Source organism: Neovison vison, chromosome 6 (genome assembly GCF_020171115.1).
Source record: "Neovison vison isolate M4711 chromosome 6, ASM_NN_V1, whole genome shotgun sequence".
In the NCBI taxonomy this organism is placed as follows: domain Eukaryota; kingdom Metazoa; phylum Chordata; class Mammalia; order Carnivora; family Mustelidae; genus Neogale; species Neogale vison.
The window spans coordinates 17225765-17242442 of record NC_058096.1 but is presented as its reverse complement, the minus strand read 5'-3'; the positions used below and the strand labels follow the sequence as shown (position 1 = coordinate 17242442).

The 16678-nt window shown below is 39.5% G+C and overlaps 1 protein-coding gene across 2 annotated transcripts in view; it reads right to left on the bottom strand.

Annotated features, from left to right (window-relative positions):
- The window catches only part of ADAMTS5 (ADAM metallopeptidase with thrombospondin type 1 motif 5), a 49269-nt gene that overhangs the window by 26173 nt on the left and 6418 nt on the right, over positions 1–16678 (bottom strand). For both annotated transcript variants that reach the window (XM_044251065.1, XM_044251066.1), the window contains one exon: positions 9367–9499. In XM_044251065.1, the coding sequence (XP_044107000.1) occupies positions 9367–9499 (133 nt within the window). The remainder of the gene's footprint in view (positions 1–9366; positions 9500–16678) is intronic.

Below are 16678 nucleotides of genomic sequence, written 5' to 3'. Positions count from 1 at the left end.
GACTTCTCATTCTAGTTCATAAGATCATCATATTTACTTAACAAAGCAATAGTCTTTTCCTCCAGATATATCTAAGCAATTAGCACTTTCTAGATGAATATTTTTAGGATTTTATTTATTTGAGAGAGAGAGAGAGAGAAAAAAAATATGAGCAGGGGGGAGGTACAGAAACAGAGGGAGAAGCAGACTCCCCTCAGAGCCTGACATGGGGCTGGGATTATGACCTGAGCTGAAGGCAGATGCTTAACTAACTGAACCATTAAGTGCCCCTAGATAAATTTTTATTATAGCATCCAAGTGATTTTCACTTCCTTTGGAGGATAAGTTTCAGATTTCTGGTTTAAAATACAGGCCATGTATGGGCGCCTGGATGGCTCAGTGGATTAAGCCTCTGCCTTCAGCTCAGGTCATGATCTCAGGGTCCTGGGATAGAGTTCTGCATCGGGTTCTCTGCTTGGCAGGGAGCTTGCTTCTTCCTCTCTCTCTGCCTCCCTCTCCGCCTATTTGTGATCTCTTTCTGTCAAATAAATAAATAAAATTTAAATAAATAAATAAATAAATAAAATACAGGCCATGTAGCAAACACCAAATTCTCTTTGAGAAATCTGGCAGAGTATCTCAAATTTTTCTTTCATACAGAAAGGCGAGGCATCTAATTTTATAAAGATTTCAATTATATAAGGAAAGCCATTTATTTAAAAATATTTTGGTACAGTTTTATGAATCTTTTGGCATGTGACTTGGCATAATATTGTGAATTTTATGCTCCCTAAATTTGCTAATTTATCAATGTAACTTAATTGCTGCCAAAGATAAATATAAGGTATTTTTATATGACAACCAAAAAGATTGCCATTCTGAGCATGAACAAACCTTGGTTCCACTTCAACAAGAACTAAAAGAAGATGTGAATTTTGTCAGTTCTGCAAAGTGAGTCAGGAACGGGCTGCTTGAAGGTCAACTGAGAGACAGACTCTTTGGAGGAATGTTTTGTCTTCCATGAAGAAAGTCTGTCAGCTTGCTGGGAGAGGCATGCTCTCTCAAGGACAACAGGAGTCATGGTCAACGTGAAGAGCATTTAAGCACCCATGGAAACAGGCAGCTAGTTCCAGTAACTGCAATCAGGACACAGTGAGAGAGACCCATGTGACTTCCTTCAGGAGCTGGACAGGAATTAAAATGGAAGATCAATGGGAGGGACGTTTGGATGCTCTTCAGGAGAGACGTGACAGCCATACTAAGGACCAGGAGCAGCTAAAGAGGTGATTATTTTCAAATGGGATCCCCCAATCATGATGCTAAGACATCTAATGTTGGTCTGAAATTTGCCCATATCTTTGAGCAAGAAATGGCAAGATATATACAAAGGCACAAGCTGTTTTAAAAGGACATTCACATTAGAGAAAACACACCATGGTGCTAAAAGATTATGAACAGAAAATCCAGAAATCCAAGAAATTTAAACTATAATGTTGTAGCTGACAATAATACAGTTCAAGCTGGTGTTGTGAAAGGCTTAATCAGAATGCATCATGATGTCACTGATCTCCAAGGACATCCGCCTTTTCCAGTGAAAGTTTGTTCATCAATCACCCACAGAGATGTTTAAAATCACAGGTGTGGGTTGGAGACTAAGCATTTCTCCACTAAGCAGCCTCTAGCAGGATTAGCACAGCTGGGATTTACACAAATATGTCCCAGAGAATAAGACAGCACGGGAAGAATATAAAGAATTGTTGGAGAAAATGTTTACAACCCCTAAATTAACTGGTTGTTTTATGGAGCTGTATCTCATGATGAGTTTTTGGAACAACACAGAGCAGAGTTAGTTGAGGCGTGAGGTCCTTGGAGGAGGCAGGGTGACAGAGCCAAGAAACCCACAGAGAAAGGCAATATAGATACTTCTTTCTTGAGTCCATGTAGAAAAGAGGAGCGAAGAGGAGAAGTCAGAGCAATTTTGAAGGTAAGAGTTTTGAAGAAGCTGGACCAAGCTCAGGCAGTAGAACCATCCTGAGAAGCAACAATGCAGGTACTAAATTTAAGGAGGCAATTCCCTGTCAGGGTTTCAAGTACAGGCCCCAAGGTCTTGCTCTAAGGACGAATTAGTATTTGTATTTTTATTTGGAGGTATTAGTATTTTGTAATTAGTAGACATGCAAAAGATTGAAGATCTGTTTGTCGGCTTAAAGTAATCTCGCTCATGAGGCTGTCTTTCTTAGTCAATCATTAGTTCTTGATTGGTGTAATTGGTAACCTCTCATCTCAGATCCTGAGGAGATGAAGGAACAAACACACTTGAGTAGTAGATGCACTAGTTAATAGCATTTGTATTTATATACAAAAGAAGAAAATAAAAGGTATTACAGGAGTCAGAGGGAAACTCAGAGAATAATGCAAACATGTAATCCAATATTATTCCACGTGATACAGACCTCAGAACTCTATCTTGCTTTTTGAAATCATTTGTAAAAATCAAGATGTAAGTTGAAAATGCTTTTGGAGAAAATACTTATCTATTCTTAATAGATATTAAATCATATCGCAAATACAACAATCTTGCTAACGAGTGTCCATCACACAAAGTGACATCAGGAACAAGTTTATTTGGATGACATTAAGGAAAGGAATTTCACAGTAAATTATGTCAAAGCAAGGTCTCTAGGATAAGAGTCTGAATGATATTGTTATCTCAGAATTAGCCAATAATTAGTCAATGATAATTTCTTTAGTATGATAATTATCTTTTTAAAGGAAAATGGCAACATTAAATTAAATTAAAGGCAGCATTTCATTAAATACATTTCATCACTGATATTCACAATACAGACTTAAAAAGTATTTTGCCTCCTTAAATTCACAAATGAATCTGATGTTAGAAAATCTGAGATCATGTACACTGGGTGAAGACAGGTAACGAGAAAGGAAAATATTGGTCCAGCTTTTTATTCAGCTCAGGTGTTACTGTACCACAAGGGCTGACTTATCACATTCACCTCAGGAAGGAAATCTGTTTGTTTTTCTAAACTTTGGTCTGAAAATTAAACAGAACTTCAAACTCTTGTCTCTTGACCCCAAACTGACCAGTGAACAAGGGGACACAGAACCACATCCTAAAAAAAAAAAAAAAAAAGTCACAAGCTCTGTAATGTGTTTACTTAAGAAAGCACTGCTCAGATGAAGCATCTGTTTCTTAATGAGGTCATGTTTTTATTTTACCTAATTTTCCAGCTGGGATTATTGAGGTGTAAGAAGGTCTTGCCAGGGGTTGAAGAGTGAGCCAACAACTCACATGGGATCAGAATCCAGAATCCTTGAAGAAGAGATTCGGGAGCTCTAATAATTGGATTATATACGTCTATTCAAATGCAAATCTTTATATAGAAGTGATAAAATTCCCAAAGTCCCATTTCAAAACATTAAACATACATGGTAAGTACATGTTGTATCAATTATATAATTTGGAAGGAAGAAAACTCAATTTTTTCAACTTATAGCAAGCTGTGTTCGTCTCCTTTTGAATCAAACTCAGGTTTACCTCCTGAAAAATGAACACTAACAGACCATTATAGGAAAGCAGCAAAACCCTGGGCTTTAGAGCCAGGTGAATTGGGTTCAGATCTTACCCTTGTTGTATACTAGTTCTTGGCCTCAGACAGGTTTGAAAACTTCTTAAAAACACTTGTATCTCTGTGTGTCACTTTTTACTTACTTGATAAATTTTGATATTACTAGACACTTCTGATGTAGGAGAGAAGGGGGAAACTGACTACTCATTAGAGGAAAAAAAAATCATGCATTACGTTTGTGATGTATTTACTTTTTATGCGACCTTCAACTTGGATTTCTACTTGTGTGACGGGCAATCTCTAGGCCTCCCCAAGAGGAAGGGAAATTGGGATAGGATTTTAAAAATACAGAACTGACACTAAACACTCAATCTCTCAGTGCTGCTGGACATATTAGTATAGACCCATTCCCACCTTTCATCTGGGGGCTGAGAAAGACACAGTGTGGCCTTGCTCCAGGCTAGACAGAAAAAAAAAAAAAAGGCTCAGTTCATGTTGATTAAAGCTATAGGTTTGGGGGGTAAATACCAAGTTTAATCCAGTTTTCTTTCACTTCACATCTCACAGTCAGTCTTGACATCTGATTCTGGGAATTGGCTTCGGTCTACGGTATTTCTAGGGCCTCTGCAGCTTTTCAAAACCCAGCCTTGTTTAATCTAATCATCCATGGGAGCTCAGTCACACGCAGATCAGCACAACCAGAGAACTCCGTCTAACCACAGCAAAACATGGGCAGCCATGCTGTTGCCTCTTAGCCACTTCCTCAGCCTCCAGCTGAATATTTGGCTTTGACTTTTTTTTAAAAAACATTTTACGTATTTATTTTAGAGAGAGAGAAAACACAAGTGAGAGAGCAAGTAGCGGGGTGGGGGGTGGCTTAAGGAAGGAAGGGGCAGAAGGCGAGGGAGAAGCAGACTTCCCACTGAGCGGGGAGTGCAATATAGGTCTCGATCCCCGGACCCTGAGATCATGACCTGAGCCAAAGTCACTTAACTGACTGAGCCACCCAGGCGCCCTTGGCTTTGATTTTCTAAGTTGACTGACTTTGGCTTAGGAAGCATTTGGCATCTTTCATGGTGGAGAGATTCACTTAGCACATTTTATGACGAACTACTATAAAGCCAAGCTTCAGCAAGTTCACAAATTATGGATTTCATTAGCCTAAATAAAATCAGATTGTTCCCCCTAGCATATTAGAAGCTGGCACAACATCAATAAAATTATTATTCTGAAGAACCATGTGGGCAGCAGGTGAAATCTTTAGTATTACAAGCCAATAATAAAAGTTTGACAAGTTAAAAATATAAACTCAAAATGTAAACTTACATTCATTTGAAAACTTTCTACAGTTCACACTTGAGTTGTAAAATGGCCATAACCACATTCTTGCCTCCAGTCAAGGCACAGGGATGGGGACCGTGTTCTTGATGGTTTAAAGCAACTTTTTAAATTGTCCTGATGATTTAAGTTAATGTTTACATATACATAAGAGCCATGGGGGGGGGTATAGCTCAGTGGTAGAGCATTTGACTGCATAAGAGCCATGGGGAAGACAAATTATTACTGCCTCTGTAGAGTCTATCCATATCAAAATCTGTTTTCCAGAAGCCTGTGCTGGCATCATTTAATGATATAACTCCAGAGTCCAGTTTTTTATTAATTTTTAATTTTTTTAAGATTTTATTTATTTATTTGACAGAGAAAGAGAGCAACCATAAGCAGGGGGAGCGACAGGGGGAGCGGCAGAGGGAGAGGGAGAAGCAGACTCCCCGTTGAGAAGGGAGACAATATGGGTCTCAATCCTGGGACCCTGATGACCTGAGCCAAAGGCAGATGCTTAACCGACTGAGCCACCCAGGCACCTCATCTTTTTTAAGAAACAATTGGAAGGAAAAGAGATGAATCCACATTAACATGTGATCCAGGAAGAGTCACTTTTCAGAATTGTTCATTGAAACCATCCTGACTTTTACATGATGGGGAGAAAAGGTGTAAGATAGTATTTCAGACTTGCCGCTATTTATCTTACATGTTCATTTCCAAGTTATGACATTTTTCAGATAGAGGGCATAAAAGGCCAAAGGAAAATTTGATTCAGGTGAACGACTTTGTATTTTAAAGCACTATCTGCTCGAGGAAGCAGTGGTAGAGCATTGCATGAGAAACTGTAAGTTGATTGATGAAAGCCTTATTCTTTTTTTTTTTTTTTTAAGCTTTTTATTTTATTTGTTTATTTGCCAGAGAGAGACACAGTGAGAGAGGGAACACAAGCAGGGAGAGTGGATGAAGGAGAAAAAGGCTTCCTGCTGAGCAGGAGCCCGATGTAGGGCTTGATCCCAGGACTCCAAGACCATGACCTGAGTGAGCTGAAGGCAGATACTCAACGACTGAGCCACCGAGACACCTCATTAAAGCTTTAGTCTTAACCAAATACATCCTCTTGCTCCGTATAGGAGAAATAAAGTAGAAAAATTACGGGAATAGTCTGGAAACTTTCTCCATTGCTTATGCTTTGAGCGCAGTCATGTATTTACACTGGGTACAGGACGTGGATTGCACATTTGGGAATGGGCTCAAGAAGATTCAAAGCACTTGGACAAAACGGAGGTCACTTTGTCACCATCCATGATCTGTATATATAACCTCCCAATCTGGAAAGTGTTTACATATACATAAGTGTCTAATAAAAGGGGAGGGAGGAAATTACATAAGAATGGAGTGGAAGGGCAAGGGGGAAGACGTGAGCCTGGTTAGCTCAGACCCGTATTTTCATGCAACGATCTAAAAATAAAGCACTGGAAACAGATCTGCCAGCAGCGTTACCAAAGATCACACTGGCTGCGGAGGCAAGATTGTAATTACAGACAGATGATTAGGAAATATTTTGTGAGGTTATCATCTCTAATTTCTTTAAGGCTTGTACTTTGTAACACATGCTCACAATATTTAGGCAAAAAGTGAAATTAAAGAATAATAAAGCAATTAGAAATGCTTTATTCAAATGAAAGCCAGATCCCCTTATGAAAGGGAAATTAAGTTCATGTCCCCCATCCCCAGATCTTAAATTTCTCTGATTTGGCTATATGCAATGCAGAAAGACAAATTAAATAGGCAGTGTTGGACTGAAGGATGGATCATAGAGAATTCTAAAGAAGGAACTAGAGCTGGCTCAACCAAGACATTAAAGGGAAGCCAAGGCATAGTCATGGAGCAAAGATTCAGGTTTGATTTTTCACATAGAAGCCTACATTTCAGGGCACCTGGGTGGCTCAGTGGGTTAAGCCTCTGCCTTCGGCTCAGGTCATGATCCCAGGATCCTGGGAACAAGCCGCACATCGGGCTCTCTGCTCAGTAGGGAGCCTGGTTCCTCCTCTCTCTCTCCCTGTCTGACTCTCTGCCTACTTATAATCTCTGTCTGTCAAATAAATAAATAAATAAATCTTTAAAAAAAAAAAAAGAAGCCTACATTTCTCCTTCACCATTCCCTTGTAAAACTGTATCCAGTCTCGCACTGTTAAGAAAAGTTCTTACCATACATGTACAGTTTTAATAAAACATTTGTTCTTCTAAGACCCTGTCTTCCTACCTCTCACACTCCCAGGTCGGCCGGTGTCCACCCTTGGTTTAGGAATTCAGGAGGGCCAGGAAAGGTGATGCTGGAAGATTCTACATCCCAGCCCAGTTGCCTTGAGAGTCAGTGCAGTCCCAAAGAAGTTGCATTTACTGCCACGGTGATACTCTTACAGAGAGACCTCCCCAATACTATCAACCTGTGAGAATGGTTCACTGCAGGATGCAAGGAAGAAACAGCCCTTCCCTCAAGAACTCTGTCATCCCTTCCTGAGAAGATCAGGATTTAGGGCTCGTAATCTTACGGACAGATGATGATCAGGGTGTTGCTTCCCCAGTCCAAAACGAACCAGCCTTTGCCTACCAAGGGATTGAGAACGTTTCTTTTGGAAGCTCCATCACTCCAAATAATGGTGACTGATTACTGCTTTTGAAATCATCCCTGCTCAATTACAATCCTCTTAAGGATTTGGTCCAATTCTTCTTAGCTTCCACTGTACATTCTGAATGTTGCTTTGGGGAGCTCTTGTGTTTCTCCCACTGACCCCCCCCCGCCCCGTGCACTGATAGAGATAGGTAAGAATACTGATTAAAGATCTATATTCGGCTGGTTATTATCGGTTTAATAGGTACAAATGAGAGATAAGTGAAAACATACTCCCAGGGGCCAGAAGCTCAGTTGGCGTACGTGTTTTTAAAAGTTTTTCGGATATACCGGGTCTTCTAGAGAAGCACACCAGAGAGTCACACCTTATTGTTCGCCTGCCTTACATACAAGAGATGGAGACCGAGGATGTGAATCTCTTGCATGAGACAAAACAGAGACCCCTGAGGCAGAGAAGGGACTCCATCTTGAAGCTAAAGAAGTCTAATTAATAACATGTAAATTATTATCAGTGATGCCGTTGGATGGTTATTCATGTTAAAGGTTTATGTTTTTGTGTCTTTTTTTTTCTCCTTAGAGGGTAAGAAGAGTGTCAGTTAAGAAAATTAAGGTCACGATTAATACTTAGGAATTGAAATTTAACTACTAATTTCTATTTTCACTGCTGCAATATATTGACTTATACAATGACATCTTTGCTTTAAAGTTACTTTAACTTTCCTAAGAAAACATAGCAGCTAGAAATCTACCCCTTGTGAAATGTTCTCTGCCTACTACTAGGAATGTGAAAAAGAAGCTTTAGTTTCTCTTTAAAAATTATGGTTTTAGGTTAAAAGCTAAATCCGTTTAATAAAAATACAGCAAAAAAAAGTATCAAACCATACTTTCCTCCCAAAAGGATGATGCTAAAGCTGATACACACTTTTAAAACGAAACGAACTAGTTAACTAAAAAGCAAAACCAGAAATGTACGTGGGTGTAAATAACAGCTGGTATCTGTAACCTACCCAATCTGGTCCCTGAAATAATCCCATGAAATCGGCACCCTTGTTCCTGTATTTCAGATATGAAAACAAGTTTCAAGAGTTTAAATAATAAGACTAATCATAAGACTGGTAGAAAGTACTCTAGCAAGAATTGAGCCCAGATGTGTCTGATTCCAACGTCTAAATCTAAATACTGAAGTACTCATATACCTAGGAACCCAAGTCATCACCTGGAAAACACATATCCTAACTGGCGGGATATTTTTCAACAATGAGCCTGGTCCGAAAATTCTAATTTTAAGATTTAGGTGTGTTTCTTACGACACACAAATCGGTGACATATGAAGACAAACCCTGTTGATTGCCGGTCTTGGTTTCTCTGTCTTTGCTATTAAAAAGGAGATAGGACTGTTTATCGTGAGCTATTGTTCCCCTTTGACAGAAGCTCTGATCACTCACAATGGAATAAACATGACAAATTTCTGTGCAAACTGATTAGCCCTGGATGAGTCGGTAGAGCCTCAGTAGCTTTTAAGAGGGGGCATTCCTGCATACCATAATCAACTGTGACAAACTCCATCTAAGAGTCATTGCTGGAAGCTTAAGAAGACAGGAGCAGTAGCAAATTTCTCTTAAACTCTTCAATGACACTGTCAAAAAGGAAATGTCTCCTGGGTGCCTGATTTGCCATCCTCCTCCTTAACTAGTTAACCCTGAGAGTGCAAATATAAACAAATGTAATCCCCAACAGAGCGTCTGAACCTGGAGAAATCTGGGATTAATTGCCAAGTATTTGGGTTCCTGTTGCAGCTGTTATGCGTGTTTGATTTGGCGAGGGAAGGGAAAAGGCGCTGCATACCAATTTCGTGAGCCACGGTGAATGCCGCATGGAGGCCATCATCTTCAATCACAGCACAGCTGCGCTCCGGAGAACATATGGTCCCGACGTCTGCCATTCCCAGGGTGTCACATGAATGATGCCCACATAAATCCTGCCCCGGAGAAAGAAAGAAATCATTAAAATCAATTGCCATCCAGAAGGAGCCACCTTGTAGAGCCTCTTGCTCACTCCAGACAGCAAGAGTGGGTATGTTTATGGTATCACCTGTTCAGCTCTGGAAACGTTCCAATGACAAACGAACGGCATCAGCTCTTCCCAGCTTCTCTGGGCCCCAGAGGCACAGAAGGATGATGGGACTCAATTACATTTAAAAAGATGTCCTAAGATTGTGGTTTGTCCCTTACAACAGCCGCGGTAGCTTTCCCAAAGCTCTGGAGCATATATTCAAGCACATTTGTCTGGGATCACTTTCACATAGAGTCAGGCTTACTAAAGCCCTACTCTTCAGGCTTAAATTCATGCTAAATTTATCAGAAGACTGGCCTAATAATTTATCTTCTGTCACTGGGGCAAACTGCAACCACCTATTTGTGGCAAAATGTCAGTGTGTCCGTAATTCAAATGGGAAACTAAATTGTAATCCAAGAGCATAATTCCTTGGAAGAGCATCTCCTGATTTCCAAATGGAGCTGCAACATCGTGGGTTGTATCTCCAAAAATGTATACAGTCGTACTCATAGCATTTCATGTAGATTGAAGATGTAGATTTCATGTAGATTTCTCAATCTGATCAATCTTCAGAAAATATATGTAATATATTATGTTTATACAAGTGAGTGTGTGCATTTTTTTTCTAGTGAGAAGTTGTATAGCTCTTAAGAGATTCTCAAAGGAAAACATGATCACACCCCCTTAAAATGATCATTAAAAATGATCAATTTGATTGAAAGAGACATCAGAAGACAACTTTAAGAGAAAATATAAACCAAAATTGTTGACATGATAGGTCTGTAATAAGCTTTCATTTAAATGCTATTTGAGCTTTAAAAGACATTAGAACTTCTTGTGCTTGACTACTGTTTTCAATGAAAATTAATTAACATCACATACATTTACATTCACAAGAGCAAGACAATATCCTAGTAAGCCATGAGTGAATAATCATAGAAGGAAAGGATTTTTTTAAATCAATTATTATGAAAGATGACTATTTACCAGTTGCAATAATAAGTGTTGTTTCTATTACAGCTACCATGTTTGCATCTCCAACTATCACCACGTCTGGCTTCTGCTACAAACTCGACCAACATTTGCTTAATTGAGGTGAATTGTGACATACAGTCAGATGCAATGCAGAGCTCACACACCTTGATATGCAACACGCTAGCAAGATCTCAACAGATTCCTGGAAGTCAGTGTAAGATATTATTACTACATAATCAAAGTCACCTACTCAATGTCAATATACTCTTCTAAATCTTCCCTATGTTCCTGCACACAAATCCAGCCAAGGTAAAGAATATCTAAAAGATATACCCTATTATCTTCTTTCTAGTACATTTTCAGGTCCTTATTGTGTTCCATATATTATGCGATCCCAGCTGTGATGAATTACATTGCTGTCACCATATTATTATAGCTTCAGACAGTGGAAATTTAGGCCAAGTAGACTTGGTGAATCAAGTCCCCAAACCAGTGATAGCCTCCCCAACTTTCCTGTGTATCCTCATATGTCATCCCGTGGGATCTCAAATTACAGCTGTTGAGAACAAATTAGTAGTTTTTAAAATTGAAATTGGAATACACTTTTGCATAATAATCAGTCTTTGAGATAATAATATAGTACAATACATTTTTAATCCTGTTTTTCTCCAATCATTTCAGTAACGTTAAGATGACAGACTTAGACACCATGGGTTATTTCTGCACACATTTTTTAAAAAAATAAGATTTATGTTTATTTTCACAAATTGAAGTTCATTATATCTAGATAATAAAATGCAAGAATCGTTTTCCCTTCTTATTCCACATGTCAAGAACAAGCTCAGATGAAGAGCCACAGCGAATGGAAATGGCCCTCATCAATAGAGTTTAAACTGGATTCTTCATATCTCTCTGTTTGCTGTAGCAATTGCTCGTTAGAAGCTATCAACTCTCCTTGTTATCCTTGAATTGCATTAAGTGCATTTGGCCCTTTGCCATAGAAATGGGTGCCTGTGACAAAATTATCAACAGAAACAATTTTTTTTTTTTTAAACCACACTGATTAAACCTCTTGATGACACGGCCATACTCTATATATTTTTGTAACTATAATTATGTAAACTAGTAACCTCTCAATCTCATTCACACAATTTCAAACCATGATACCCCGTTACGGTTTCATTTCCAAGACTGGCAATGAATGCCTGTGTTTTTTTGCTATCCAGTGTTCATTCCAATGTATTAAAACTCAGCTTGTGCATCAAATTTATTAAGAATACAGCACATCACACTGATGTCTATTTACTGGTGGAGATTTATAACAACATTTATAGTTGCAAACCTTATTTGAAGTTTGTAGAATTTTTTTTTTTTTTTAAATTCAGAACAGGAGTAAGGATACTAAAGGGGCAATAGCATCTATCTATTTATCTATCTATCCATCTACCATCCATCCATCCATCTTATGGATCTGGAGGCAGGGAATACTGGAAAAATGTGAATCACATACACTTTCCCCCTAAAAGGTAATTAAATTACAAGTGCTGACCAGAGTTTTTCTGCTTGGTCAGTTTAGATCAAGGTAAGCTCCATCTTTGTTGTGCTAAAGGTGGTTCTTTTCATACAAGAGCAATTTCTTAACACTATGGTGTAGATAGCAATGCAAAGAAAGATTTAGTGAAATGAAAGGGTTGCTAAAGTATGCAGAGGCTTATTAGGTGGGCTTGTGATGTTGGCCAGGAAAAACGACTGGAACATTGTATGTAACTCAAAAACACAGCAGAGGTGGTCAGCAAGACCAATGAAGACTTGACAAGAACATCTCTGACATGGTGGCCTTTCACCAGGTGTGGCCATTTAGAGGACTAAGAATATGTCAATATCTTTGATTCATTCTGGAATTTAGAAGGCCTAGTAGCATCCTTTGGATGGAGAAGGGGGCAGGGGCAGGGATCCAGTGAAGTATGCTACCTTGAGAAGCAGATGTCCAGAAGATAGTACAATTTAACAAATCCCAATGGTTGGTACTGGGTTGGGAAAATGGACCAAACAGACATGAGAATGCACAAAGTGGAAGGAGTAAGAGAAGCTACAGGATTTCTAGCCTTGCCTGGGAGGCTGGTCTTTCAAGCAGCATAAACAGGCTGAGGGAAAGAGCCAAAAGAAACACAAGGGGAGAAAAGCAGATGTCATCTTAACTGCAGCAATGGAAGTCCAAATTAACCAAGAATACTTATACAATGAAATCTGGAGTTAAATAATAGCAACTTCTTTTTCTATAGATATTATGATCTTATAAGCATGGTAAAGCATGGAGCTCAAGAGAAGGACACAGAAGAGGGTTTAACTAGCCTTAGATGTCTGTCTCTCGTCTCAATTCCTATGAAGAGGGTTTAGTAATAGAGTTAATCTGGTGTGGTACATATTTAAGTTACATGAATTATACAAACATAGAGTGGCTCAGTTGGTTAAGCATCTGCCTTCTGCTCAGGTCATGATCCTGGAGTCCCGGGACTGAGCCCCGTACAGGGCTCCCTGCTCAGCTGGCAGTCTACTTCTTCTCCCGCCCCTCACTCTGCTCCTGCTCTCTCTCTCTCATCCTCCCTCCTTCTCTCTCTCTCTCTCTGTCTCAAATAAGTAAATAAAATCTTTTTTAAAAATTGGGATTGCATAAAAATATTAAAGACAAACAAAAAATACATACATTTACATGCCATAATTTACATTTATACTGTGCATCCAATTCTTGAGGTGACATCTGTCTTTTGGGCTACCTATACAGCAACCCCCAATAGTAGAGGTTTTTTTTTTTTATTTTTATTTATTTATTTATTTTAAGATTTTATTTATTTATTTGACAGAGAGAGATCACAAGTATATGAAGAGGCAGGCAGAGAGAGAGAGACAGAGGGAAGCAGGCTCCCTGCTGAGCAGAGAGCCCGACGTGGGACTCGATCCCAGGACCCCGAGATCATGACCCGAGCCGAAGGCAGTGGCCTAACCCACTGAGCCATCCAGGCGCCCCAGAGGTTTTGATTTAGATCTCAAGAGAAACTACATTAATTGGGCCTGGTAGTTAATCTGACTATTATAAGGACCCACGTTACACAATCTCTATCGCTTATGGGTACAACTAGGTAATAGTAAGAGCCCAACTGGATTAGGGACCGAGGGGTCCAGATTCACTTATCCCTAACACAATTACCATGTGCCAACAATCTGCTGACACTGTGATAAATAAATATGATCTGATCTTGACCTTAAGACCCATCACGGTCTACTGAGCAGAATAGATAAGCCAAGAGGAAAGCAGATTATGACATGCGATGATGAACAGATTTTTGAGGGGATGCAGAAGGGAACTGACATGCTCTCCTGGAGTGAATCAATAAAAGTGTCTCAAAAGAGTAACTAGATATTGAGGGAGGAATAGAAGTCTGACAGTCTTAAAGGAAGGGTATCCTAGGGAGGAAAGACTGGTCAATACATCAGGGGATGGAAAAAGGCAGGCTCTATTTGGCGAAATGACAGGACGTTTGTCATGACTGGAGAATTGGGTGGAAGCCAATCAGGGGAAGCTGGAAAGACAGTTAGGACCCAGAGATCCAACATGGGACATTTTGTCTATAAATGTGAAGGAAGACGAAAGGAAGAGGGAGGCAGCAAGTTATGGACTGCGGGGCGGAGATGCTTGGAAGAGTCATTTTGGAGAATGGGAATGGAAGCTGATTAAACACAGTGAATACAAAGTAGATCACTTTTTATTTGTTTTGTTTTGTTTTTAAAGTAGATCACTTTTCATTTCTAATGCTATTAGTAAGACTCATTACTAAGATGTTTATATGCTTTGAGAAAAAGTCCCTTCATCATTAACATAAGGAATTTGGACCAGGTGTTCTCTACATCTTTCTAGTTCTCCCTGTGTTGGTATTAAATGAAAACACTCCAATTTACAGGTGGAGAAATAAGAGCTCAGGGCTTGCAAAGCTCCAAAGTTGCAAACTTGAGACTGCTTAAGTCAAAATTCAAACCTATAGCTTAACATCCCAATTCCTGAACCACCTTCACTAGGTTACTGGTAAATCATCACGCATGTTTTTCTTGACATTACTGTTATCTTTTACACTTATAATCTGTGCCTGGTAAATAAATTCTTTTCCTGTGACAAATACCACGGCATAGTCTTTCTATCTATGGTATATTCGTTAAGACTCAATTTAGAAGCCTACTGAATTTACAAAATGTGCTGAGAAAGATATTCCAAAGAAGAAGAAGATGGAGTGTTGGGTACGAAACCTGGACATCTTTTCTTTGCACTTCTCTCTCTCTCCTGCCACATCTGATGTGTAAGTCCTGATTCCATCTACCAAATGTTTCAGGTAACTGCCTACTCCTTCTCGTTTCCTTCCATTCTTCCTTCCTGCCTGCACTGTCATCTGGGGCTTCTAAGTGGTCCCTTTGTCTCCTGTAACATCCCTGCCTGTATGCTGCAGTCAGTTACCTTCTCGAGCCCAGATCTGATTAGGCTGCACCATGCAGTCCACCTTCCACAACACAACCCAGGCTTCCTACCAGCCTCCACTGCACTGTTATAACCCCTCTTGTCCACAGTTTCCTACATATCTTATCAACTCTTCGGTGCCAAACCTTAGCCCAAACATTTCTTTTGCTAGGAAGGCTTAATGAACTTGCATTCACCTCATTTTAAAATTTCTTGATGTGGCCCCTGCTTCTTAATTTCTAAGGCTAATGCTTTAATTTTGGTTATCTCAAGGCTCCTCCTGCAGGTTACTGAAATCGCCTGCAAAAGGCTCCCCCTGGGCTGAGTTCAACTACTCACGTTGGAAGGCTCATACCGGAACATACGTCTGGTCACTGCTGTTTCCTTTCCATAGATTCCCACTGGATTTAATTTACAATTTAAACTCTTAAATGTGGCGCTCTGGACTGACTTGCATCTTCCTCCCCCAAACTCAAATTCATATATTAAAATCTTAATCCCCAGTGTGACTGTATTTGGAGACAGAGCCCTTAGGAAGTTAATTAAGGTTAAATGAGATCATAAGGGTGGGGTCCCAATCCAATAGAAATAGTTAATGTCCTTAAATGAAGAGAACTTGAGATCTCTCTCTCTGGACACATAATTTCTTCTCTAATGTAGTTGTTACCATCTTCTCCACACCCTGTCATCCTTCTGCTCTTATATTGTCTATCATATCCCTTCTAACCCCCTACATTTCATAGGTTGCCCCTGGGCCATTGCACAAGATACTGGGCACGTCTGCAACGCTTATCTCCTCCTTACAGCTAACTCCTAGGCCTTCTTCCAAATTGAACTCAGATGGGTTAGGAAACCTTCTAATGTATTTCCAAGATATCTAATGACCACATGTACCATAAAAATCATCATGCTATATGACAATGACCCATTTCCCTGTCTGTTTCCTGGAATAGACTCTTAGGAAAGGGGTCACATTCAAATTTCTGAATCCCTCTCTGCTTATTAGGAACACACCGACTGAATAAATTAGTTACAATATCTTGTGTAGAGAGCACTAGACAAGGCTAGCAGCTTCTCTACCTGCCGTTTGGCAGTTATTACTCTTAGAAGACTATCTCTTTTCATGAATGATCCTAGCTGTCCGATTACGATGACAGTATGGGTGCAGATTATAGAAAGAATTAATTGTAAAATGGCTTATGATGATGGATAGTACCAAATAAATGCTCCATAAATCTGGCTGAATCCAAATAAAATGTATCCATCCTTTGAGTTTTAACTCAATCATACATCTGTATCAAAGTCTATATAAAGATCCACAGGCAGAATTGATCACTTCTCCCCTCTCTTTTCACAGACTTTGTTATAACTCGGGTCACATTTACCCAAGTTAGTTCCTAACACTAGGGGGATTCATGTATGCACCCGCTTCCTTTCCCCTGGTGATAAGCCCAGGTGGGTAGGGAGCAGGTATATCCCATCTTGCTGTCTTCAGCTGCATAAATGCATGCCTCACACATGGAAGGCACTTCTAGATATGCACCAAAAGTGAGAGAGAAAGACAAAGATGACATATGTCCTGTGTGTTGTGGTATATTGTCTGTAATGGACATTTGATTCCTTAGC